The 26,089-nt window shown below is 41.4% G+C and overlaps 1 protein-coding gene across 2 annotated transcripts in view; it reads right to left on the bottom strand.

Moving 5' to 3' along the window:
• ephb1 (EPH receptor B1) overlaps window positions 1-26,089 on the bottom strand; it is a 170,713-nt gene that overhangs the window by 92,881 nt on the left and 51,743 nt on the right. For both annotated transcript variants that reach the window (XM_085255672.1, XM_085255673.1), the window contains exons 2-3: window positions 25,418-25,482; window positions 1,526-2,207 (exon numbers count right to left, since the gene is read on the bottom strand). In XM_085255672.1, coding sequence (XP_085111798.1) covers window positions 1,526-2,207; window positions 25,418-25,482 — 747 coding nt within the window. The remainder of the gene's footprint in view (window positions 1-1,525; window positions 2,208-25,417; window positions 25,483-26,089) is intronic.

Raw genomic sequence — 26,089 nt, 5'->3', positions numbered from 1 at the left:
TAGTATTGTAACCGAGTACTCTATCAAGGCCACGTGGCTTCAAGGTGATGACAATGTGTAGTTTGTTTTTATTTTGCTTATTATAATTATTTTGTTGTGTTTTTGTTTTTATATTGCAGACCAATACATAAGTATTGTGTGTCACAAACACATAAGTTTAAGAAAAGAAAGACAAAAAAAACATACTTAGGACATTTTTTTTCAGTGAAATAATTTAACATTAAATATATTGCGTGTACCAATCTCAATGGGCAGTCTTAGCATTTGATTTAAGTGATTTTGTCCAGTACATGATGGACATCAGAGGAATCAGCTTTTAATTAGACTGTTGACCATGATTTTCGGCCTAACTGGATTTTATTCTAAATTTGCATGATCTGTTAGCAAACTGAGCCCCTGATTTATTGATAATTGTACTTACTTAAGAGAAGCGAATATCGGATAAATCAAAGTCGCTGATCAGCCGATCACTTTAATTATTTACAAGATAAACAAGAGAGTCTATCTTATGCATTTAAAGCATTGAATACACAGATTACAATTTATTTGTAAAGAGAATTATAATATTGAGAAATGGTGTAAAAATTTGAAACTAAATTAAGAGTTTACATCAACCTAAGCACAGCCTTTTAACTTCTGCCCTGTTATTTTCATTCGAAAGTCATCCAATCTTTGGCAAGGACTTTGTGTGTTTGTTATGATGTGCGTTAGTGTGTAGGTGGGTTTTGCGCAGGACATGGTGCAATGTGAGAAGGATACAGTAGACACAGTCACACACAGTGTGCTTTGTAGATATGTGGCACTTATATCTGTTTATTGATCAGACCAGATGTGGGTAAATCAATCTTATCTGAGCTCCACACACTTTCCAACTAACCCCGAGAGGCAGGCCAACCAATACTTTGCCACACCGAGAGCCTCAAGCCACTCGCATTATCGTCAGACACCTTGAGCAAATCTTCTGTTTGTATATGTGCGTGTCAGAAAAACAAGGTGCATTAGAGGGCACGCAAAAACAGAAAGTGACAGCTTGAACTAAAAGCCCATTCAACCTTCCTTTTAGATATGAGCTATTATCTATTCCTCAGAATGTATTCATCAGCACATCGCACTGAGGCAGAATCAAACCTTTTGTCATCTGAAAGGTAGGATGGACATTCACAGCAGATTACAACTCAATGCTAATGTATCTTTTTAGTTCCCTGGAGGTAGATGTGATTAAGGAAAAAGTATGGTGTATCATAAGCTGCAAAACATGAAACACAATCAATTCAGCCATTACACTAGAGTGGAAGACCTGTGACCAAAGGTAACATGATGCCCTGTTGTATGTGATACCAAAACAGAATAAATTAATGCCAATAGACTAAGGTGAATTGATCTGTTCTATTCCGAGGAGTCCATCTCTTTAAAAGATTGAATAATGAAAAAGAAAGAAAAATGTACGTAGGGCCCAGTAAGTCCTGATAATACACTCTCATAGCAACCATGGTGTTTTTTTACAGAAAAAGATCAATCCACTTACCTCGGCAGACATTGCCATTGTCAGGTTCAAACCCAGCTTTGCAAGTGCAGCTACCGATAGGAACCATCCACTCTCCATCTCCGTTACAGTAGAGCTTTATAGGGACATCTACTTCCTCTGAGTTTGCGATGCAGGTCCCTCTAGCAATGACCAGGGAAGTGCTTTCAGCCCCTGTCATGGTCTCTGGAAAGACTGCAAAGTTCTGAACCACACTTGGACACTTCTTATAAAATACCCTGACTGACAGAAGAGACATACAGGCCCCATAGTCCTGAAAGGCCAGGTAGAAGCCATTTTTAGACAGCGGACCAAAGCTTCGCACCTCTGTGTTAACTTTCATCAGGCGTCCGCCAAAGTCCACCTGTGAGAAGCTTTCATCAGCAGCAATGGTGTCCACTTTGAGGTAGGGGGCCTCCATCCAGAAGACTGTGCCTTTAGTGGCAATGACAGCATCGTTTTCATAATAGTAGAGATTAAACGTCTCCTTGCAGGAACCGGGGACATTTGGGATGGAGCTGCAGTCGCGCACGGTGAATCGTATCTCCACATAGATGCGCTGTGCTCCGCGGCGATCAATGAAGGTTGTGAGGAGCCAGTTGTTTTGACTTGGTTCGAAGACATTGCACACCTGGTACGTCCTGATGGTGTTGAGGTTTTCGTCATAGCCACTCACCTCCTCCCACTATAGAAAGACAGAGAAGAGAGAAAGAAGTCCACATGGCTGATAAGTAATTATCTGCTATAAGGCTGCAGTGCTCACTCTTTTTTGATAGAGAATGCTAATATTGGCAGAGCCACGGAGAATTCATACACATATCAGTAATTTCCCTAAGGCACTAACTTGAGTCCTCTTCCTGGACTGAGAAAAATGCATCAGCTTATTGGGGCTTGTTAATCCACTGATGACACACAAATGTATTACTTTAAAAAAAAATTTAATTCCTCAAGTGCAAAGCAACAATTTATTGTCTTGTTTATCAAGTAGGCTCACAGCTGTAGGATGTGCACTCCCACTGCATAAGCGCAAACCAAGGCATGATTTTGGATGCAATACTGTTTTCTGTCGATGCCAAGTTTCGCTGGGCATTGAGTCGATACGTTACAAAATATAGTGTGTAACAAATTCAAGATTAAGCACTGCTGAATTACAATTAGACAGACAGGCAGGGACTTCACGAGAGCCAAGGATGGATGGAAAGCCATTTGAGTGCATACTGAACTGAATTTCACTGCAGGCCATTTCTTGCAGGTGTGACCCAGAAAGGGTCTTGGATGAGCATCAGAAGCCCCTTGGGGAATTAACTCAGTGCACCAAATCATGCTAAAAACGTGCCATTAACATTTGGCTGGATTCACTGAGAATCAGGCAGAGAAATCACAGAAAAAAAAAAATAGAAGAAGCTTGCTTTGAAATCATCTGAGTAACCGTCCAGCTGTGCAAAAGCTGGCCTTGCAAAAATTGTTAGTGGCATTCCACTGATATTCAGTGTGCAATATTTGAATTAGTTACAGTATTTTTAAGAGGAATGTATTATTCTTTAGCATACAGCAGCAGAGCTCACAGACCAAAAAAAAAAGAGTTACATAAAAGCACCAGTGAATTCAAATGAATATTTTGTGGAATATTTTGAGAAAATGATCTGAAACACTTTTTCATTTTTTTATTTTCCTTGGATCAATTTCAATCTTTATAATAATACAATGCTTTTTGCTTCCATTTAAAGCAACTGCTTGGCACAAAGATTTATTTCTTCAAAGTTCCCAACACCAATGATCCAAACAGCTGAAGGCGAGAAGTTAATGAGGTCTATAGTGGACTGAGTGGGCCTCAAGTCAGTTCATGTTTCTTATGTGCATATATCTCCCTGTGCTTCCTCCTTCTTATGACCTTTAAAACTCCAGCTGCTCAATCAAGCTTAATAGAGAGGAGAAGATATTGGCTCTTCACACACAGCCGCAACATCCAGTCAAATGATGGAAAAAAGTCCATAAAATGATGCAAGGCGAGATAGAGCTGATAAATGTGAGCCGTCGAATTTTGCTGTTTGAAAACCAGCGCAGGTAATAAAACCATTTGGCACAAAGAATATGTGGAAACATCTGCCAACAAACAAAAAAATGGTTGGGTCTAGTAAGGGCATGTAGAGGATGGAGTGGGAAGGCACGTGAGGAACAGTGGCACTGCTGACATGATAAACGAGTTTACAGAAATCTGAGGTGCAAATTAAAGCCTTTTTTCACTGCTGCTCCCTGTGTGCCCACTTCACTCTACTCTTCTCCCCCTCTCCTCTCTTCCCCTTGTGCTCTCTTCTCCCGTCTCTGCTCTGTAATGACCATTCATCAGCATTACAGAAACCTGTCCCTTTCAGCGCTGCCTGTTCATTAATACAGCCAGCCCTAGGCTCCTCTGCACCCGTCTGCTCCAGTCTAGGAGGGGGTCCTCACCGCCTCTTGTCTAGCCAAATGACCACCATCTTTCACGCCAGAGAGGAGCCTGAGGCGTCTCCGATAATGCCCATCTAGAGTCTGTCCAGAAATTCATTGGCTCATATAATAATGAACTATATCTTTCTCCTCCTCAGTAGATATGCGGTGTCACGGCTGTTTAAAGACAACCAAAACTAATAATAGGTGCATTAGTTAGTCGAAATCAAACTTTGTGACCCAGTTCCCTCTTTGCTCTTTTCAGTGCTTTGTTATACCTGTGTGTTTATGTGTGCTTGCAAAAGGTGCTGCTGATAATTTGATGGTTTAGCAACCACATATTGATTTGCTAGCTGTTGTTTTGCTGCACAAAGCTTGAGGCAAAACATTTGATTATTTTGAGCATTAAAACTGGTATATAACTAATATTTGGCATCTCTTTAACCTTATCCTAGGACCTGACGTCCACATCACACCACATTTTGGGTTATATCAATTTTGCTCTACATGGGCCTGATATCCACTTAGGAGAACATTATACTGCTACTGTTCTATCAAAATTTTAAACGAATATCCTCATATGTGGCTCTCATTTTTCTTAAAAACAAAAATAAGGTAAAAAAAACAAACAACAACTGGTAATTCTTTGTTTTTACATTCATCGGGCCCCAATATGCCCAAATATCAAAGAGAAATTAAAAATGCATGTCATGGAAGAGTTCTGGTCTTAGGAGGATAATTTTCCCACTATTTTCAGAGATGTGACGCATACACTCAGGAACAAAGTCATGTTAATATGGTGTCTCGGCCCCCACTGTTACAGTATTTCTATGCTTTCTGTGCTTTTTAAATAATTTAAGCCAAATGTATCTGCCTCGTGGCATCTGTGTATTCTTGCCAGAGGCTCTTTCTCAGACCACCAATAAATACAAATTTTACTTTTTCGAATAGAATCGAGCCATACATCTAAACACCTGTTCTAGTCACAGAAATGCATATCAGAATTAAGCGTGCACATAAAAATAAATAAATCAAATGAACATCGAGAGCAGAAGAAGACCACACTAGGCGCCACTCCTGTCACCTAAGAACAGAAGTTACCTTTGTCCAGTTCACACTGGTCAGTGGAAAAATGTTGCCTGGCCTGATGAGTCTTGATTTGTGCTGCAACATTGCGTCGGTAGGTTGAGAATTTGGTGTAAACAACATAAAAGCATTGATTCATTTTGCCCTGTATCAATAGTTCATGCTGGTGTTGGTGTTGGCAGCAAAGTGAGTTCACTTGCTCGCCCTGCCCATGCCTTTATGACCACATCAAATCATCTCTGTCCGTTTTTGTTTTTTTCAACATGACTATGAGTTTGCTGTACTCAAATGGCCTTTGAGTCACCAGATCTCAATCCAATGGAACAACTTTGCGATGTAGTGCAACAGGAAAGTCGCATCATGGGTGTCCAGCTGACAAATCTGCAGCAACTGTGTGATGCTGTAATGTCAATATGGACCAAAAGCGATGGCATCGCATGCAGTCGTTTATGGAGTTTAATTCTGTTAATGTCCACTGATGTTTTTATATCCGGAGTATTTGCATGCACATGCCAATTTTCACTTACTAGCGTGTTTATGTGCCTCTATAAAATGAGCTCACTCCCAGTTAGTTTTATTTTACACAGTTTTGCATCACCTAATTCATATTTTATCATTACCAACCTAACTGAACTTAAACTTTTTTTGCTGATGAAAAACTGTCAAATACCGAGAGCCTTTTAACTCAACACTTATTTGTAAGCCAATTAAAGTAACCACCGGCACCCCTCTAATAGCTTTGCTTTTACCATTAATATAGGAGACACTTGTCCTCTGCCCCTGATTGTCAAGTGTGGCTATTGTGTGTGTCATTATTGCTGCTCTGTTTTATGGGCAGTAGCAAGGAGATGGAGGAGCTATGGATTCATAGAGCTCTTAATGTTTGTGTTAATGACCAGTTACAGCTGGCTGAGCTGGAGAAGAGAGGGTTGAGAAAAGGGGGGAAAAAAAATACAGAGTGATAAATAAAAGAAAAAAAACAGGAATGGGGAGGAATCAGGAAAAAGGGGGAGGGTTGAGAGGGTGGGGGTAATGTATTCAGACTGATGTTCCCCTTCCCACAGCCTCAGCTCACTGCCATCAAGCCATCAATACTCTGCCCTCATAAAAACCATCCATCACATTGATCTCTTGCCATTATCCTCAAAGACTAAAATAACACAGAGCAGCTCAGATGGCCACAGTCTTGCTCTGGAGGACTACAGCATCCAATATTGGGCTGGGGACAAGCAGAGATGGGAGGAATAACCAATCAGAACAAGGATGTAACATCTGTGGAAAATAATGGGCCAAATGGGCTGGAGTAATGAGTCATTTGGAGGAGGCATGGTTGGGGCAGTATAAGAAGATACCTTAAGGAAATGAGAAACTTATTTTTTTATAGAATGGAAACTAAATCTTAATGTAGTTCCTAGACCACCGTACATGACAGGAATTTTGTAATGTTGAATAGAGTCTCAGAAGTCTCGAACTTTATTTCCGCACAATTCAGCATTTGTGATGCTGCCAATATTGAAAAATAATTAGCAGTTATTGAAATACATTTTTTATGTGACAGACAGTGAGCAAACTGCGATTGGGTGACGCATTAAAACAGGTGTAAACTTCATTTTGTAATCATTCCAATGTTGCAAATATTGGAGAAAACACATTGACCAGCTAGATTCGAATATCTGATCTCTAATTGAGAGCCATGTGTTTAGCCCCTCTGCAGTATTCACCTTCTCTCCCTCAATCTCTGTGAGTCTATGTAAAGTTGTTTTCAGACACACAGTGCAACCCTGACCTTTACATAAACCAACAGAGGTGGTTGTAAGAACACAGACAGGGGGATCGTCAGGTTTGTAATAGAAATTCTGTGTACGATGTCCAATTGCACCCATTCGTAATGACTGGCCATCCTGTGTTATGTCTCCTGCACACTCTGCCCAGACAGCACTCTCGCCCTAAACAAAAAAAGGGACATTTCCAGTTGTGTTCTACCCCACCTTAATTTTCCCGACACTGTCTATAATTCATGTGTGGATTTAGGATTTACTGAGCATCATTCCCCTATTTGCTTCAGGAGCTTTGCTGCATACGTACAACCCACAGAGGTTTTATCATGACTCCACCGTACCTCTACCTTCAGTTTTAAAATTGGACATTTGGTATGAGTAGGTCGGGTTGCGACTCTGACACACACGCACAAAGGGAGAACTTGACTACTTTTAGATCATCATTCAGCATCAGTCAATTCACACGAGCAGAAGATGTGAGCAGAGAAGCACATATTCAGCTGATCTTTAACCTCCAGCCTGCTGTCTGATTCTCAGTGGAGTCACACTCACAAACTGCTTTTCAAATCTATCAGCACGAGTTAATACAGCTCCATGCTCAGACATACTGCACACAGATGGGTGATGAGCAGCTCAGAGCATTTCCACATTTATATCTCCACAGCCTTGAAAGGTCTACAAAATGCCACTGCAAATAGTAGATGAGTGTCTGGCAACTATTTCTTGAATGTCCATCAAAACAGCCATTACTCAGTCTGCCGATGGGCTTTTACAGCAGGACCCAAGGCAAGAGATGTAGAAAGCTACAATCAAATGGAGCCACTTCAACACCACTGTGTTCCCCTAAACTTTTAACCCGACTCCACTTGTTGATGCAGTTTACAACAGTTTTTTTTTGTTTGTTTGTTTTAGCCCTTTTCAGTTAATGCCTTTGGTGTTGAAGTTAGCATTTGAAGTAATTTAGTTGATGAGGTTCTTTTTTTTTTTTTAAGTGTTACCCAAATAATCCTAGGACTAAATTATGCTTGGATGCTTTGTTGAAGTCTACACCCTCAAGCGCCTATAGGCTGAAATGTTTTTGAGCACTTTCTAACAACGAGTTGTCCGTTCATCTATCATCTGAAACGTGTGGGTGGAGGCAAGCATGAGACTGATTTTATTACTACAAGCTCGGGATGGGCATTTCAGTAATGAGCCTATTTGTTATTCATGACAACACAACATTGAACTAAAGGAGGGAAAGTGTACCTATAAAGATTTTTCTTTAATAATTACCCCTGAATACATCCTGGCTGTTGATAAAAAGAGAGGGAAAGAAAAAAGAAATGGTATGCGTGCGGGTGAAATTCACATTGACAGGTCTGTAAAGGTGAAGGTCTCAGAAGGACAGTGGATTATAGGTGGACATGAGAAGCTGAGATAGGGATTGAACTCTTTATGCCCCTTCTGAAAGACACTCTTCTCATTTTGCAAAGCTCACTGCCGACAGTAATCACAATCCAGATAGTATTTTTTTCTTCCCAAAGGTGGTTTCAAATCCCTCTGCGTTAATGAGGATATTTGCATTTCAACCTTTGGGTCTTTTCCTTGAAGTCAATAGAATGGACTAGAGATGGACCGATCCGATATTACGTATCGGTATCGGTCCGATACTGACCTAAATTACTGGATCGGATATCGGAGAAAAATAAAAAATGTAATCCGATCCATTAAATATCACGAAAGCACCTCACAAAACTTGCAACACGCCGTAACTCACCTCAGAACGTTAGCATGTTGGAGCAGTATGCATCACGTGATAGAGCGGCTGTGGCACGCAGGACCTGTGGTCTGGATAGCATTTGGAGCTTCGCTAGCAACCTGGCATTTCATCTCCAACAAAGTTATCCCCGAGAGAAGTAAAGCAAGTGTGTAAGTCCATCTCTGAATGTTTGTAAAGCATTCCTGCGTTAAGCTTAACGAGCGACTGCCTCTCGCTCTCCGGCTGCTACTTCAATCATGAAACTGCTTAAATGATAAGCTGATCGGCTTTTCTGTCGCGAGTCCGTGTCTCTAGTTTGCTTTTGGCCCACTTTGCACCAGAAAGAGGAAACCAGCGGCTGAACAACAGCAGCACGTTTAAGCTTGATAAGCTGTTGTTAGAATTTATTTAATATTACTTTCTACACCAGGATCGTTTTCGACGTAGCTGACGCTGGTAACTGTGCAGGGGCGGATCTAGCAAAGTTTAGCCAGGGGGGCCGATAGGGCATTAACTGGGAAAAGGGGGCACAAAGACATACTTTTCTTTCTTATTCTCATTTAAAATGTCTAGCTTTTAATAAATAATTATCTGACACACAAAGTTTTAATTTGATGTAAAATGAATAGAAGTCAATTACTGTATATAGTGACTATTAAGTCTAATATATATACCCTAGTAAGCTATAGTACTTTTTCCTTTGGGAAGGTACCATCTGTGCAGTCTGCAATTTTGTTGAAGAAAGATGTTGAATCTATTTAATATTTCTTGAAAAATAATTGATTTCTGTGCATTTTTTTTCACACTGCATCAAATTAAGGTTGATTACGTCGATTAAGCATCATGAGGTGGAGCGTGAGGGGTGGTTCCCTATTTTTTATTTATTTATTTTTGTTGTTGCTGGGAGTTGGAACCCTATTAGTTAGGTTGCTTAATATTTACGCTAAGTACTCTTTAAAATACCAGAATAGGGAGGATGGTGTAGGTTTAAGTTTATTAGATTGATCAGTATTGCTGAACTATGAAATATTTTTTTTGTATACAGGTATAACAGAATAGCTTTAGTGTAGTTGTTGTTTTAAACTTGAGTATGAACTTGCAGACTTGCAAAATGCAGCAAGATATTTTAAAAAACAGTTTTGTTGATTAAAAAACACTATATCGGATTCATATCGGTATCGGCAGATATCCAAATTTATGATATCGGTATCGGTATCGGACATAAAAAAGTGGTATCGTGCTATCTCTAGAATGGACATTTCATGTAAACTAACAGTGGTCTGTCTTGGCACCTTTATTCACTCCTTCCTACACAAACTTTGAGACACATGCTCATAATCTCCTGCAAAATCACTTATTTCGAACGCTTTACCTCATCCGCCACCTCACACACACACACGGCCAGGCTGCAGCCCCTAAAATATGCAGTGGCATGATTGCTATTATCATTTCTGATCAGCTGTGTTATTGAATGGATGCTGCTGTCAGGGCAGTTGCATAGGAATGATTATTTTGCGGGGCATCTGAGGCCTAGTTCCGCTTGGCTGAATGTGATGGATGGGGAGGAAATGGTGATGTCTGAAACACTCCCAGTCCTGCCAGATCTCAGCCACTCTATAATTACAGTCACACAGTTTGACTGAGCCCAAGCAGAACTTGGTCTGTCTGGCTGGCTAAAGCAAAATGAGTCTCGTTGAAAATCTGCTCCCTTGCCACGCCCATACCCTGATCAATACATTTACTGGACTTGAGGTTTGAAGCAAGTAAGTTCATGTTGCAGTTGCTGAGTGTAAACCAAACAATTCAACAACTGGAGATAGTGAGACCGCGCCTCAAACACTCCTTTTCGGTCGTAAGTCTGTAAATTCTTCTTTGAGCCACCATTCATTCCCCTGTTTTATTAGCTTCCTCTAAAGGTATCAATGGGATCTGTCAGGACGACGAACCACCGCCAGACCTCAACGAGGTCTCTTGCTACATTATCAACAAATATTTTTTATTCATATTTGGAGGTTGGGTCCGTGCTAGTGAATTGGACTGTGTGATATTTGTGCTCTGTTGACATATTAGTTACCATTCGGTTTCATTCTCTGCTCCAAATGCTTTTAGTATGTCTTTTGTCTCATTTTCTTATAGAGAGGCACAGAACGTGACTGCACTCTGGACCATTCAGTGAACAACTCACACAGACTGTTCGCTCTCATATTTCTCCATCCAACTTTTAAAATGGAATTATTAACGCTTGCATTTTCAATTATGAGCCAGTTGCTTTAAGCAGTCTGTCTGCTTGGATACAGATGTTTTTAGCTATAACAGTAAACTGAACTCTCCCAGACAGGGTTGCATTGTTTTCAGGGATGCAAATTGGGGTTCAAGTGTCTTTCTCAAGGGCACTTTGGTCCTTAAAATGGTCTGGGATCCAGTGGCCAAGCCTGCAATTAACTAACTTTCTGCATTTACTTGGCAACAACCACCCTTCATATAGAAGCCTCTTTTTTGTTTTTAAATATTTAATCATTAAAATAAGTATAATTCCTAAAGACTGGTAGGCAGAACAAGCTGCTTGATGTGGAAAAACAGACATCAATTAAATGTTTTAGATAAATAAATAAATAAATTAGGATGTGTAATGACAGATTTTTATTTGTCCCATTAAAAAAGTTAATTATTTTTACTCTGTTGTCCTTATGCTTTTAATAATATGTATTGCACTGGAAATTTTTATATTTTGGAATCAACATTTTTTTTTATATATTTTTAATTTTAAATGCTCCAACTTTGACTGATGGATAAAAACAACAAAACCCCCAAAACAGTAATTAGTGCAGCTTTGTGTGTAGTAAATATTAAATTGCTTAATCTCAAAACATTTGTTTGATTAAGATATTCACACAATTATTCACACAGGAAAGATTTAATAAGCCCAGAGATAAATCAGCAAGTGGTCTGGAAACCTTCATTAATTCAACTAGACGTGTAAAAGCACAAAAAGAAGGTTAAGGTTATTGCGCCGAAGCATAAAACTGTTTTTTGAATACTTTTCTAGCACAATGCACCTGGTAACACCCACTCAGGTGCCTTGAGACAAACCATGAAGCTGACACTGCCTCAGCACGACTTTAGGTTACCAGTAGCAACATTACCTTGAGTCACCCTGTGTAAAAGGTTCAAGCAGTGTTTAGCTGAAATCTGACAACCTATGTATATTTGCATGCATAGGGAAAGAAACGAAAAGTTGAAAAGTAATGGAACTGGGGTGACAGAAAAATACATTTGCAACAGAATGTGAAGAGCAAAAATATGACAGGAAAAGAAGGACAAAAACATCCTTTTTGTGGCCTAAATCACTGCTTTCAGTATGTCTCACGATCGTAACTCATGGAAGCCTCAAAGCCCCTCCTTTACAGCACACAGGACAAAGTCTGAACATTGGGCTTTTTCAACATTTCAGCAGCGGAACTGCTCCATAAATATCACAGCAAGTGCAAAACATACATTTGCATTCCTTTACTCGCCTGAGGAGCACGCCATCCTCTCCAAAAATCACCAAGCGCCTTTCATGTATGTTAAGTTTTCACTTTGATCTTCAATTTTACAGAAATTTTAAAGAATAAAGTGTTCATAAATGTGTTATTCTGAGTTTTTCTCCTGAATTTTATCGCACACCTGCAGCATCACACAGCACCACGAGCTTTTTGCAAAGTGAGGCAGTTTCATGTCTTTAAGCATAAAATATAGCATGTATGTGTGTTACGTACTTATAAAAAATTAGCATCTATAGACAGATTCAACCACGATTTAACAGAAAATGTATTTCACTTCTGGCAGGTGAGCTGTCCTTTTTAAATTTTCTTTTGTTCACTGAAGTATGTATGAATGCCTTTCCATAGGATGTGACATTCCTAACTATCATAGCAAATATCAAAATGTTCAGGTTAAGAAAACTGAGATTATATTTCACTTGAAGGCCGCCAAATCTCTCACATAACATAATATTCCTTGAATGAAATGAGAGAATATTGTCTCTTAAACAGACTGATGATGAATTAAGGGCTGCTAATGATTTGAGATGTACATTGTGCATGTGTGTTTGTGTGTATATAAATCCTACATAGCACGACACCTACCAGCCTTATCATCCATACAGAAAGATACAAAAAGATAGGGAGGGGGTGGGGCAGGGTAGGGTGGGGTAGTTGCGTTGTGCGGTTCGTGGTTAGATGCAGATCGTGAAAAGACGGAATCGACGCTTTGAGACAGACAAGCTGAAGTGAAGAAAGGCAGTGGGAAAAAAAAGTCAGAAGCAGTCAGGGTGAGAAGATGGAATAGAAGAATGGAAGGGTTTACTGCTATTTCTGCCAACTGTAGGACGGCTGAAATAGCAGGTGCTGCAGGTACTGGAGCAAACACATAATCACTCCCACACATACAAGCCAAACTCAAGGCACTCCTGCATACTCCTCCAAATTCATACCAAATTTAAGATTTAAGAGTCATTTCTCCTTTCTTTTCTGTCCCACTTCTATTCCTTTGTTCTTTTATTTATTCTTAGACAAAAGGAAAAAAATGTCCTTGGTTTCCAAAAAACATCCAAGTCACTTCCTACATTTATGCAGAGGGAATCCAAAGGATGGAAATCAATAATTGAGGCAGCCACATGTTATTTCATTCCAAAAGGGAATATTTAAAAATGGTGGAAAGGTGAAAAAATAATAATGGGAGGGAGAAATATTATGGAATTATGGCATACAGTTCCCAAACAGTGTATCGTTTTTATCTTTCTGTGACCAAACGTAGACGCTGTTGTCTTGACCAAGTCTCATTTGCATACAGAAAATATTGAGAGGTAACGCTGGATAAGACTTTTAAGAAAACACAAACGCACAAATGCCCAAGCAAAGACTTACATCCACGCAAAACCCTCCGACAGAGAGCCATGAATGCACTGTGATCCGAGTGATTCGTTGTATTACCATTCCAGTCTTCACGCTGGGCAGATATGCCCGCGTCTGAGCTCAGAGCAAATTCAGATGTCTGGCTTCACAACTAAATCACACTCCGTAATGTTGGAGGTAAAATGAAACAGGTCTCCCACTGGTATGGCAATGTCTACTATATGTATGTGTGCGCATTTGCACAAATGTGCACGTGCATCCAATTTTTTTCAACCATATTCCCAAAGAGTTTATAAAGAGTTATGTGGGTGAATGTGTAATGATGAGCATGTGCTTATGTCCGGTTAAATTGACATCCAGCATGTGTGTGTGTGTGCACGCACAGGTATGTGGGTCTCCGTGTATGTAATGAAGGCACTCTTCTCACCTGGCCTCTGAAGTGAAGCCAGCATGACTCACAGTCATTTTTTCCCTTCTTCTCATTCCAGTTCAGCTCGAGCCCACTAAGTTCAGAGTTCACCTCCATCCCTCTTTCTCTCATTCGCGTCCTTGATCTCCTTTCCCTTCATCATTTCTGACACATATTATCTACATTCAAGCAGCCCCTTTGTCCGTTCCTCTCTGCCATTTTCCCCCCACTTTCCTTATTTAACTTTTCCCTTTGACCTTTGAACCCGATTTTTAAGGTATGAATAAATCAATAATAGAAGCAGTATCGAAAAATATCTCCAAATCGTCCTTCCCGTCAACCACCAAGGTATTTAATTTTTTTTGAGTTAACATGTCACACACTGAATTAGCACCAGACCTTAAACTACATGTGACCCCTTTTTTCTGTTTTTATCCTTTATGAAACCTTAAAACAACTAAATTAGCCAATGACTTAGCATTTTAAATCATTTAAATTCTGCTTAAAGGCTGACCCTGGATACAAGTGTAAGTACTTTCAGTATAGGTATAGATATGACTTTTATCCTTTCTCCTTCAGTGCTGCTTTGGTGTTACGTTCCATGAATTCTCCCCATTTCTTTGACCATCTATATTCAATCATCCCCCTTTTCTGTTCTCTCTGCCCTTTTCTCTTTTTCATTTCCCTCACTTTACTTTTCCCTCCTGTGTTCCCTTATCTCCATTGACCCAGTGTTTGTCTGTCTTTCAGGGTATGAATAATTGAGGTATATTGAGTCTGGTCAGCAGATGGTGAAATGGCCGTTATGGATCTATCTGTGCTTTTTAGGAAATGCTGAGTGTATGCGGACACCTGTGCAGTTAAGGTCCGCATGAGCGTTGCCGAAGCACCGAACACAACAGGGGGGAGCATATAGGGCACGCCCAAAAATGGTACTCCTCTTCCAGCACCTGTGCATGCTCACATATGCAGGTGCAGATATACAACACTCTCAGCCACTCAAATTTATGCCTGAGCACACACAATCTCACATGTGGAAGAACAAGAGAGAGTAAATCCAAACAAACATATTATGATGAGTTCCACTGCTTCTCCAAACCATCTTATGCACCTGCCACAACAATAGAGAGGGGCGCTTCCAAACTCTCCTCGTTATCTCACGCCGTCTGTCTCACGCCCCATTTTACGCTGCCTTGGTGGTCCCGAATCCTCAATGCACTACAGCTTGAGAAAAGACATTTAAATGTTTTTCACTACATTTTCCACAATTTCATAACACGGAAACACGGGGAACTATAAAAACGGGTGGACACAACTGGGACATTGTTACCTTCAGTGATTCTTTAAGTCACTGAAGGTGAAAAATAAAAAAAAAAGAGTACATTTTCTGTTGGCATAACAGCAAATAAATGTACCGTGTTAAATCCACACAGCAAATGATTACCAGCTAGTCAAAGTTCTCGACAGCAAGTAGTTGAAGTATCCCATCGAGGATTTTATACATATTATATGTAAGATTATCTGGGTTAAAGACTAACTAGTAAACAAACTTGAATATTTACCGTTATCTGAGTTTGTTCCACAGATGCAGATATTTAAAGGTAAATGAATCAACCGTCTTTCTATTTCAAATTATGGGCTAATAATAAGCAGAACACTAACTAATTAATTAATAAATGGCATATATTTGCAACAATATTAACCATGCTATTACTGATTCATGTCAGTAATGATTCATTTCATTCAGAGCATTTACTTCAGTTTGTCTGTTTTTGGCTGCAGCTTTCCAGTCTATCATGTCCCCTTGCACACCAACCCCACCTCCACCCACCCACGCAATCACACAGACACACATAGCCCTCTCTTTCCTAAGCCCCTGACAATCCAACCAACCTGGCCTGCCTCACGACAGTTTACAGTACCCACAGCCTTCGTCCGTACAGCCACTGCCACCCGCTGATCGCGGGTCCGACCCTCCCAACACCCACCCATCCTTCCTAGGATCTTCCTCTTAAAGCTTGGAGTCAAACTGTGACCTTCCTGACTCACACGAGTTAACCCAAGCATTCTTGAACACAGACACACACAAACACACAGCTGAATGTTGAGGGGCCAAAGGTTTGGCTTTTTTGCCCCATTCACACAGTTGATCCCTCACCCTCTCTCACTCCAGCTTCTTCTAATCCTCCCCCAAACCCCTTCCTGATCCCGGAGCCCCTCGAACATCACTATCACATTTCTTTTTTAGCCGTCTCTCTACTTTTACCCTCTCGCTGCCTCCATACACTCTCCTCTAGTTTCATCCACCCGATCCAAAATGAAAGCAGTCGTGCATCTCTGGTTCCCGTTTTACCAAAATTATTTTAAAAAAATAAAAAATAAATGGCATGAAGTTTAGTATCACATGACTTTGAATTCTCCTTCATTCACCTCACTTTTTAAGTTACCAGACTAAAACATTTAGGTATTAATGTTTCTCCCAAGCTTGCAGATCTAACTAAATTAAACCATATCCCACTTTTAAAGAAGGTAGAAGATGATCTGGCTAGATGGAAATGTCTATCACTCATGGGAAGGGTTGCCGCTATAAAAATGATGGTCTTACCAAAAATAAATTATTTATTCTCAATGATCCCAACTAAACCGCCACAAGATTGGTTCAGATCTCTAGATTCATGTATGTCCAAATTCCTTTGGAAAAATAAACCCCCACGTATAAGCTTAAAAACACTACAAAAGACCAAGGATAAAGGAGGACTAGAACTGCCTAACTTTCAGCACTACTTCTTAGCCAACAGGCTTCAGTTTATCTCAGGATGGCTAAAACACACCCTCTTAGATGAACCTTGGCTAGATGTAGAACAAGCACTCTGCAATAATCTAGAGATCTCAGACCTACCATTTATCAGCTCAAACATCCAACGACATGAATGCTTTAAAAGCATCAACATCAGCTCTTCTCTGACAGCATGGTGGGAGTTTCTAAAATTGACGGCGTCTTCATTAATCCCATGCAAACGTACACCTATCTGGAACAACCCTGACATATTACAAAACAATAATATGATAAACTTTTCAGATTGGAGTGATAAAGGAATCAAATATTTAGAACATATACTAGAAGGAACAGAATTTATTTCATTTGATGGACTAGTTACACAATATGGGATCAACAAGAAAAGATTTTTAGAATATCAACAAATTAAATCCATAGTAAAAAAGAAATTTAAACCGGGTCAAGTTGAACTACAAACACCACCAAGTGTGGTTCAATTTCTTACTCTTAAACCCCCCAAATTACTATCCAAAATATACAGAATGCTTTCTAAAACAGATGAATCAATATCACTTCCTATTGCAAAATGGGAAGCGGATTTATCAGTTAACTTAGACCTAAACTTCTGGTCTCAGATTTGCTTAAAAACCTTTCATCTAATTAGAAATCCCAGTCTTCAATTAATTCAATACAAAATATTACATAGAGTGCACTATACAGGTCATCGGATGTTCAAGATGGGCTTTACGTCTACCAACAACTGCTCACACTGCCAAACCAATTCACCGGACAATTATATCCACGCTCTTTGGTTCTGTCCACCAGTTCAGAAGTTTTGGCGCGAGATATGTGAAGACTTATCGAAGTGTCTGAAATGTAACATTCCAACTTCCCCCTTAGTGTGTTTGTTGGGCAGCTTAGATAATGTCACTTCAGAAAAGAATATCGCCCATATGGTTTTCACTACCCTATGCATAGCCAAGAAAACAGTCCTCATGAACTGGAAAAATAAAAATAATCTTAATTCTAACCAATATAGAAATTATCTATTAGATTACATTAGTCTTGATACAGCCTCTGCCACCACACATCAGATCAATTGCTCTGGGCTCCTTTGATCAGCTCCATCACCTAGTGGGGGTGGGGGGTCATAGTTTGGTCCCGCCTTCACTGTTGTGATTGGTGTGGGGGTAGGGACAGGCTTAGGGCGTCGGGGGGTTCCCCGGAGGCATCTTCCTTGGGGGGCTCAACCCGGGGTAGCGGTCATGTCCGGTTAGGGGCTCTGTTGGCTCTCAGGTGACTGTTTCCTCGCGGCTGCGTGCAGCGGGGCTAGGGGAGGGTCTGTGCTGACGGACGTGGGTTACTGACCTGGTAGCCTGGCTGCCCCTGGGTGGGTCCGGGATGGGCGTGAGGTTCTGGGGGCGCTCCATCTCTGGGCTGGGACCCGGACCGGGCCTCGGGGGGCTTGGGTCCTGGTTGGTGTGTTGCCGGGGTTGTGGGCGGGTGGGTGCATGGGGGCCCAGCCCTGGAGCAGGGTGCCGCCGGTGCATCGAGCCACCTGGGGGGCTCTTCAACTGGTGGGGGAGATTGTCACATCTTGCAGGAGCTTTCCTCTCCTCAGGAGCTCCCTCTGCAGGAGGGGGAGATACAGGAGAGGTGGAGGAAGATCTCAGCCTGGGTGTTTATTGTCTTATGTAGTCTGGAAGATGAGTGGATGGTGGGGTGGGTGCAGTTTTCTCTGTGGTGGGGTTGGGTGGACTGTCCCGGGCTCTGTGGGGCCGGGCGGCGCTGCTGCACTGGGCCCCGGTCTGGATGGGCCTGGGCCCCCCTTCCCTGGCGGGTCGCGGAGTGTGGGGGTGCCTACTGGGGTCAGCGGGGGAGCTGGCCCCAGGGAGGGGTCACCTGCCCCTCCCTTCCTTCCCTCCCCATCTCCAGCTGCCTCCCTCTTCCCGCTCCACCACAACCACCCACACATGCAGGGCCTTGGAGTGGGGGTATGTCACCAGGGTGCAGAGGAGGCTACCCCCCCCCCCCCCCCCCCCCTCTGTCCCCTTCTGGCTGCCTCTGCCTCAATTTTATCCCACAACTTAGACATTCACATTACTCACACTCTCATTACACATACATATAGGATCTTGGGGGTGGGCACGATACACGGAGTCCAAAGTACCATCAGGGTGTACACCCCACCCCTGGCATCGTTGCCCACCTCTCAATTTTAAATACACATAGACATTGAGGGCTAGCAGGAGGGACCATGCGCTTACCTGCTGCTCTCTGGCAGGTAGCTCCAAGCCCTCCTGGGTTTTAAATGCACCTTAAAACACACATGCATCAACACTACAATGAGCGGGTGGAGGGAGGTTTGGAGTCTTCTCTCACCCCCATTCTCTGCGACCTGCTGGAGCAGGGGGGCTAGGAGGAGGAGTTGGCCGTCCGACTGCGGTCTGGAGTGTGGAGCCTTCCTGCTGCTGCGGAGTCGGGGCGGTCTGCCTCCCCCAACCGCAGGGAAAAGGGAAACACCACCTGGGTCTGGGTGCAGTTCCCCCCTCCAGGGGCGGGGGCACCTAGACCCGGTTTGTAGAGTACGCTTGGGGAGTGTGATCGTGTGTACAACGTCTCTTTATGTCTGTCTCCACGTTGGTTGAGTGTGGAGTAAGTGCATATGAGAGCATGAGGGTGGGAATGGATGTTTGTATCTGTGTGTGCCTGTATGTCTGTGTCTATATGTCAGGTTGGGTGTCAGGCGCCACCTCTCTGGGGACATCTCAGGCCCTCCAAGGTTTGGAGGCCTATCTCCCCCTACCACCACTTCCCCTGCCAGTGGCGGACCCCCTCAGACATTGGTGCGTTGGTGGTTCTTTGTGTCCGGGGATGGGCGTCCAGGTACACACCAGCTCACTCCTTGGCGGCCGCTTATCGGGGCCTGGAGCCTGGGGCTCGCTCGGGCCACTTCGGAGGTGGGGTGCCCCCGGCCTCTCGGCCTGGGGCTCGGTCACTCAGGCGCAGCTGGCTGCCGGCGGAGCTCACGGGCGCATCACTGCAACTCCCCCTGGCTTCTGCTCCGCGGCTGCTGAGTGAGCCCTCATCTGGGACTCAGCTCTTTCCGGGACAGTGGCGCAGCTGCCCCTCTGTTGGTCTTCCTTGGTCTCTTGTGTTCTGGGGGCCTCTGGATGTCTGGAGTTTTGATCTCCTCCACACCTGCTTCATGCCCTGGAGGACGGGGCTGTGGCCCCCCCACACCCTCTAGCAGATTATTACATGAAGGAACCTTTTAAAAAACAAAAAACAAGCGCGTCCATGCTCACAGGTGTACACACGGGTGATCACACCCACAAACTACACCCTTTTTGGCTCCTACCTCAAAGCACACTGTGTTCTGTTATCTTATGTGCTGCACAATAATGTTTAACATTTAGTATTTACTGTCATATTCCCATATATCATTGTGATGTTGTTTATTCTATTACTCTTGTTCTCTTCTGCTTGCTTTCTTTTTTCTTTCTCAGCAGGTGACCCAGGTGATTGATATATGCATTTTTCTTCTCTGCTCATTCTGTTGGTTTTTGTTTTTTGCCCTTCTCCCCCGTCCCTCTTCTCAGCTGTTTCTCTTTCCCTCTTTCTCTCTCCCCTTCTTTCCCCCAGTCAAGTCTGTCCCGTATTCAGTAAGTGAAAATAAAATAAACAATAAAAGGTGAATCAAATGGACCATTACGGCAAGGCTGGGATGGTCAGTTTGGTAAAGTAAATCCGTTGGGCATCTTTCTTTGCCTTTAGACAACAATTCTGAGGGCAAAAGAGCCAAACGGGACAGGCCAAAAAAAATAATAAAAAAAGCTTGTGTTCCTTGAAGTACATCTCGGCAGAACTTCAAGTGTGCCTTGGACCACTCCACGACATTTTTTATGACCCTGTCTTGACATTTTAGACATCAGAATTTGGAGGCGCAGAATGCTTTTCATAGCTTTTACCTACTTTGTAAACATCACTTAGCTCCATTTTCAGATTGTCAGCTATCTACTTAGAGGAGCCCATGGCTCTTCAAACTCAAGGTCTGAGCCAAAGAATTTAACTTCTAAAGCTGTATTCAGTTGAAAATACATAATAACAGTACTTGACTTAGCATTCTTAGTTTGTCATTTACAGCTTAATGATTAAGTGACATTCTGAGACTTTACAAGAGGGAACTTTTTTTCCTTAATTTAATTAATTTAAGTTTATTTAGTTTAAGGGAGAAAAAGTAGTAATGCAATCAGAGTTGAAGAAATACTCACATTTTAATATACTTTTACTGCATGGTTGCCTTTTTGCATTCACCAAAGTCTAAATGTTCCCAACCTTTTTTCATGCGATTACACTCTTCACCATAAATTTAATTGGCTTAACACATTTTTTTTTAATTTACCTAAAACTTATTTTCTATTCTACTTTTTACTACAAGCTATATTCACCCATTCACAGCACTCTTATTCTATTTACTATCTTCACCCCTCACAACCTAAAGTATCTATTGGGCCGGCAATTTGTGTCACAGATTATTGCCCAAGGACACCAAAAAACTGTGTACTGGAGGAGCAGGGGTAATCAAACCACAAACCTTCCAATTAGTAGTACATCCCACTCTACCACTCAAGCCACAGCTGCCCCAGTAAAACCGAGAGACTGTTGAAAACTGGAACAGAAACTGTGCTTTGGTTAAGTCACTGTGTGTATATGTGTGTGTGTCATTGCTGTTCATGTCTGCTCTTTGTCGCATGGCCACAAGGTTGGGGGATACTTGCCTTTCAGGGACTCCATATTTTATTTATTGTAGGGAGTGTGCATAAGAGCAAGGCAGAGAGCAGAAGGAAAAGGGAGAGGAGAAAAGCATGAGATTGACGCATAAGGATGAAGGTGAGACAGAATGAGCAAAAAAAACTTTAGAATAGACATTTGAAACAATAAAAAAAAAAATACTGTAGCGGAAAGGCACATGATGAAAGAATATTATATTGTTTACTCTCCACATTTTTATACCTTCCAAACTAACTTTCTTTATCCAGAAAACTGCTACCATACCACACTGCTGCTATTCCATTATATGTCTGCATGCCTAACTCTGATGTTCTTGCATTTACACAACTGGAACTAATGGCACTGCTTCTGGAGTCCTTCCGAATTAACCCTTTGAGTCAGCCAAGCACACAAATGCACACAGACACACAAATACACTGCTTAAAAACTCCTGAGGGGAAAGTTACTAAAGAAAATTAATGAGTTGTATCAGATAGCTCAGGAACCATGCAGTGTGTGCACTTTAACTCTTGTTGTGTGGTGTCAGAGAAGCAGTTGTTAAGGTTATAAAGAGTAGCAAATTGAGTGCCCAGTTACTGGCTGCACACACAGAGCTAAACTTAGTATACTGTATCTACATGACAATACTTTTCACACCCCTCAGGCTACAGTCTTGGTTTTAAGATTGGCATTTGCAATCTTTATCTATAGCTGTAGCTATGATTGATTCAGCTATGAAAAGCTGCAATAAAACATTGTTTTTGAAGGTTCAGGCTGTTGATAAATTAACTGCATGACACATAAAGAGGTTCGCCTGCAGCTCTCAGAGGTGAGGGTTGTACACGTGGGAATTTATCTGATATTGACTAAGTTATTACATCTCAGCTCGCACAGAAATCTATTAAAAACTGGATTTACATTAATTATGTGAGTGTGCGTGATAATGAATATTTTCTCACAGTCATGCTGCATCTCTCACGCTCAAGGTCACGGTAGCTGCATAGTGTAATAAGTTCTACCAGTAAACAGTTTGTGTATCCGTCCTACAGCAGGCCTTTCCCTCCCTGAACCTTTACAATAGCAGCAGGATTGAACTACGCTCAACTCAGACAAGTCAGATATGTCTCTGTGTGCCTGGGGGCTTGCTAAACTGAATCTGCTTCGATAGTAACAGCACTGTAGAAGTCTAAACGCAACAAGTCTCACTGGATTTTCTTTCTCTTTTCATATATAAAGATGTGACAATGTCAAGCTGAAAAAGAAATATTTTATTGCACATTAGCACATTCAGAGTTAAAAGTTTAGTATGAGACCAATAGCTCCTGTCTCAAAACAGTTAGAAATACTTTTTGTTTGTTTGTTTGCTTTCTTTTGACAAAGTGTGTAATTCCAAATCTCAGGCATAAAGCAGCGGATGAGTCTCACATGTGACATGTGTACAAGATACTCAATTTCGTGCATGCTCAAAAAGCACACAGCGGCGCAATCAAGTAGTCACTTTCACACCCACATCTACATGTTAATGACATGTTAGCATGTGGCTGTGATCATTCATCATGGTAAACCGCAGGGGAACCACCACAAAAATGTTTGAAATAAACCTAATGAGGCACTTAAATCACTTTCACCCAGCTGAACATGCCCAACTTGAAGAAGGGCAAAGTGGCTAAAGCTAAAGCTAACCAGAGCTCAGAGCTAGCCAGATGTCAGCAACCACAACCTGAGGCAGCGTGAGCCTCGGTATGAGCAGTAAAGGAATCAAAGCAGTTAAAAGGAAAATTATGGAGATGAGTGAAAAAGAGAAAAAGGTTGATGTCCTGTTATCTGGTAATTTTATAATTTAAAGGAAAATGATATATAAGCACCTGACACTTGTTTTGTTGTACAAATGCTCCTGCTTTGTTTGGGAAGGTAAAATTTGTCAGGTAAAGGTGGGTGTATAGCAACTTTATTATTTGCACCCCTCTATTTTTATTTAGAGAAAATGTTAAAGCTTAATAATTTATCTTATTTGGAAAATAAAATGAAGCATTTTATGGCTGTTTGGCTGATTATTGTTTTGGTGCATCAGTGAATCTCAAATCTAATGCATTGTTTTCTGTAGTTTTGGTCCAAAACAACCGGACTAATTATCCTTTAAAGCCATAAATACTTTTTGTTCACAGCTGGTAAGTGTTGGTTGCTGGGTCACTGCCTGCCTGTTCAGTAGAAGGGAACATTAAGAAAGGCAGAAATACAATTCAAATACACATGTAACATTTAACATGAATCTGTCAAAACAATTATTATTTTTGAACTGTTAGTGTTGTTGTGCTGCACCTTTGGTATGCATGTCAGATCTTATTAAGAACAGCTTTTAAACATATATCTGTTTTATGTGTGGAAAATGTGTTGTGTCTTTGCGATGGTCACCAGCCATATGTATGTAGGTCTCTCAGTATCTGTGGGCAGCTGATTTGAGGCTGCACATGAGACACAGCTCTATGTGCCGTGGCGAAAGCTATCAGTTTTTGGTAGGGCATGCTCGTATTACAAGAAAAACACTTGGCTTCGTGATCATTTTGATGGCATTACTACAGTTTGCACATCGTGCAAATGTTGCTAATGGTGAACACTGCTGTTCACCATTTGATCAAGTTGGTCTATAAAGTCTTGGAACGACTAGAGTTGCATTTATTTAAGCCCATAATATGTGTAGGTAGTAAATAGGAAGTCAGTCGGTTAAGCTAGAGGAAATCCTGGTCATGCTAACATCTGCAATCAGCTAATTTGAGATATCAGCTAAACATTTTTGAAGAAAAAAGGTATCTAACCAACATTTGTGTTTTAGCCGTTTGTGAAGAGAATATCAACAGCGAGGCAAAATTAAAAGTAAAAAGTAAACAAAATAAAAAATAAATGAATAAATCAAAAAGAGAGACAGAAACATAGAAGGGGATAATGACAGTTAACAATGGCTGTTATGCAAGAAAATGTACAAGTCCACTTGCTCCATCTGCCACTGGGGTTTTCTTGATTAATCATGAAGGAATTTGCGACATGGCTCATACCATAAGAGAAAAACAAACTGTGGAGACCACAATGAGAAGGGCTCACTCCAGATATTGTGCAGATGACAATATCACAGCCATACATGCAAACTCACACACACGAGGTTATTACAGGTTATTTTAGCTTGTATTCCTTGAGGAATACAAAAAACCCCTGCCACACTCTAATGCTTAAACAGAGTTAAAGCTCTGCTCGGTAGCAATAAAAGCTCCTTTTACACGTGTGTAAAATGCCTCATAAAGACCTAAAGACCCAGAAAATGCGGGAAACAGTCCTTTTCTATCCTGGATAGCTCCTGTAAGATTCATATCACTGTTGTGCTATGGAGCCTTTCATTGAATTATCGAATTACAATACAGAAAACAAGGTCTTAAAACGCTCCATTAGCATAACAGGGCAATAATACTGAGTTTCAATCAAAAAAGAGAAAAGAGGAATATTGTTCCACTTTGTTCCAGTTAGCCTCATTCCATTTCTGTGAGAATACCTAAAAGCTGCAGATAGTTCCCTTTAAATCTGAAAAGCCCTGAGCATTTTTTTTGTCCTCTTAGCTCCTCCTCCCTCTTTCATCCTAATACCTCCACTTCCCTGTATAAATGTATCATTACAGTATCATTATGTCTATGGTATCCCCCCCAGCCTCCATTTACAGGGACTTAGGTACTGTGTTCTGGGACTTAGGTGGACCCATTATGTTATTAAGTCATTATGAACCGGGACACAGAGAAAATAATACCCATAATGGGAGCTACATTGGGCACTGCTTAAGTCTATAACTATAACTCCCATCCTCCCTGCTTTCCTGCCTATTTGTCTGTCTGCCTGTAAACCTGTACGTGCTCTGTGTCATGTTACACATACCCAACAAAGCTATTTACCAGAAAAACAGAAAAATAGTGTGAAGTGAAACTTCTGATTTATTTAATTATGTAAACATGTGTTGGCAACAACGGGCTCACCCCAGAATTAGGATATGCTGTCCACCCCAGCTCAGCTGTGGCCACCCGAGTGTCCATCAAGGTCTCTGCAGCAAAGAAAGAAAAAGACAGAGAGAACCAGCGGTTAGCCACACAGAAGCTATTTTGAGTACCATCCCACACAGCTAAATTATATTCAAGCCCCAGTGATCGCTTGACACTCATTGATGAACAGAAAGCAAGAATCCCTACAGTGTTTCATCCGTCTCTGTTACTCTTCTGTTAAGACTAGAAACAAATCCTTGGCACTTTGCTGGAAGGAACCTCTGAGAGACTAAAAAAAACTCTTTGCATTGTGTTATCTCGCTATATACAGTACTAGACTACATCCTGCCTTTGTCCTGCTTATATGTGTGCAAGTATTATGAAAGATAAGTGGGTATGTCGATACACTGTATGAGGTTTGCAGATGGCCTGGCAAAAAGAGTTGGCTTCACATATGAAGAAGGAGCCCTCCAAGGTTAGGCTCTGATGTATTTGCATCAGCTTTCCTTAACCTAAAGTTATGAAAACGCATATATCTGCAAGCCATAAAATGTTTTTTAATTTCAGATTAATTAGCTAATTTTCTAAACGCCTGCCAAAAAACATGATGACCTATGTTGGATAACTTTAGGCTACACAAAATGAAAGAGTAACACAATACAGCCTGAA

Source organism: Mchenga conophoros, linkage group LG18, assembly GCF_057382185.1.
Source record: "Mchenga conophoros isolate Kocher_MC1m ecotype Shallow Benthic linkage group LG18, M_conophoros_male_GT1.1, whole genome shotgun sequence".
Taxonomy (NCBI): domain Eukaryota; kingdom Metazoa; phylum Chordata; class Actinopteri; order Cichliformes; family Cichlidae; genus Mchenga; species Mchenga conophoros.
The sequence above is the reverse complement of the archived record's forward strand: the minus strand, read 5'-3'. Positions and strand labels throughout refer to the sequence as shown.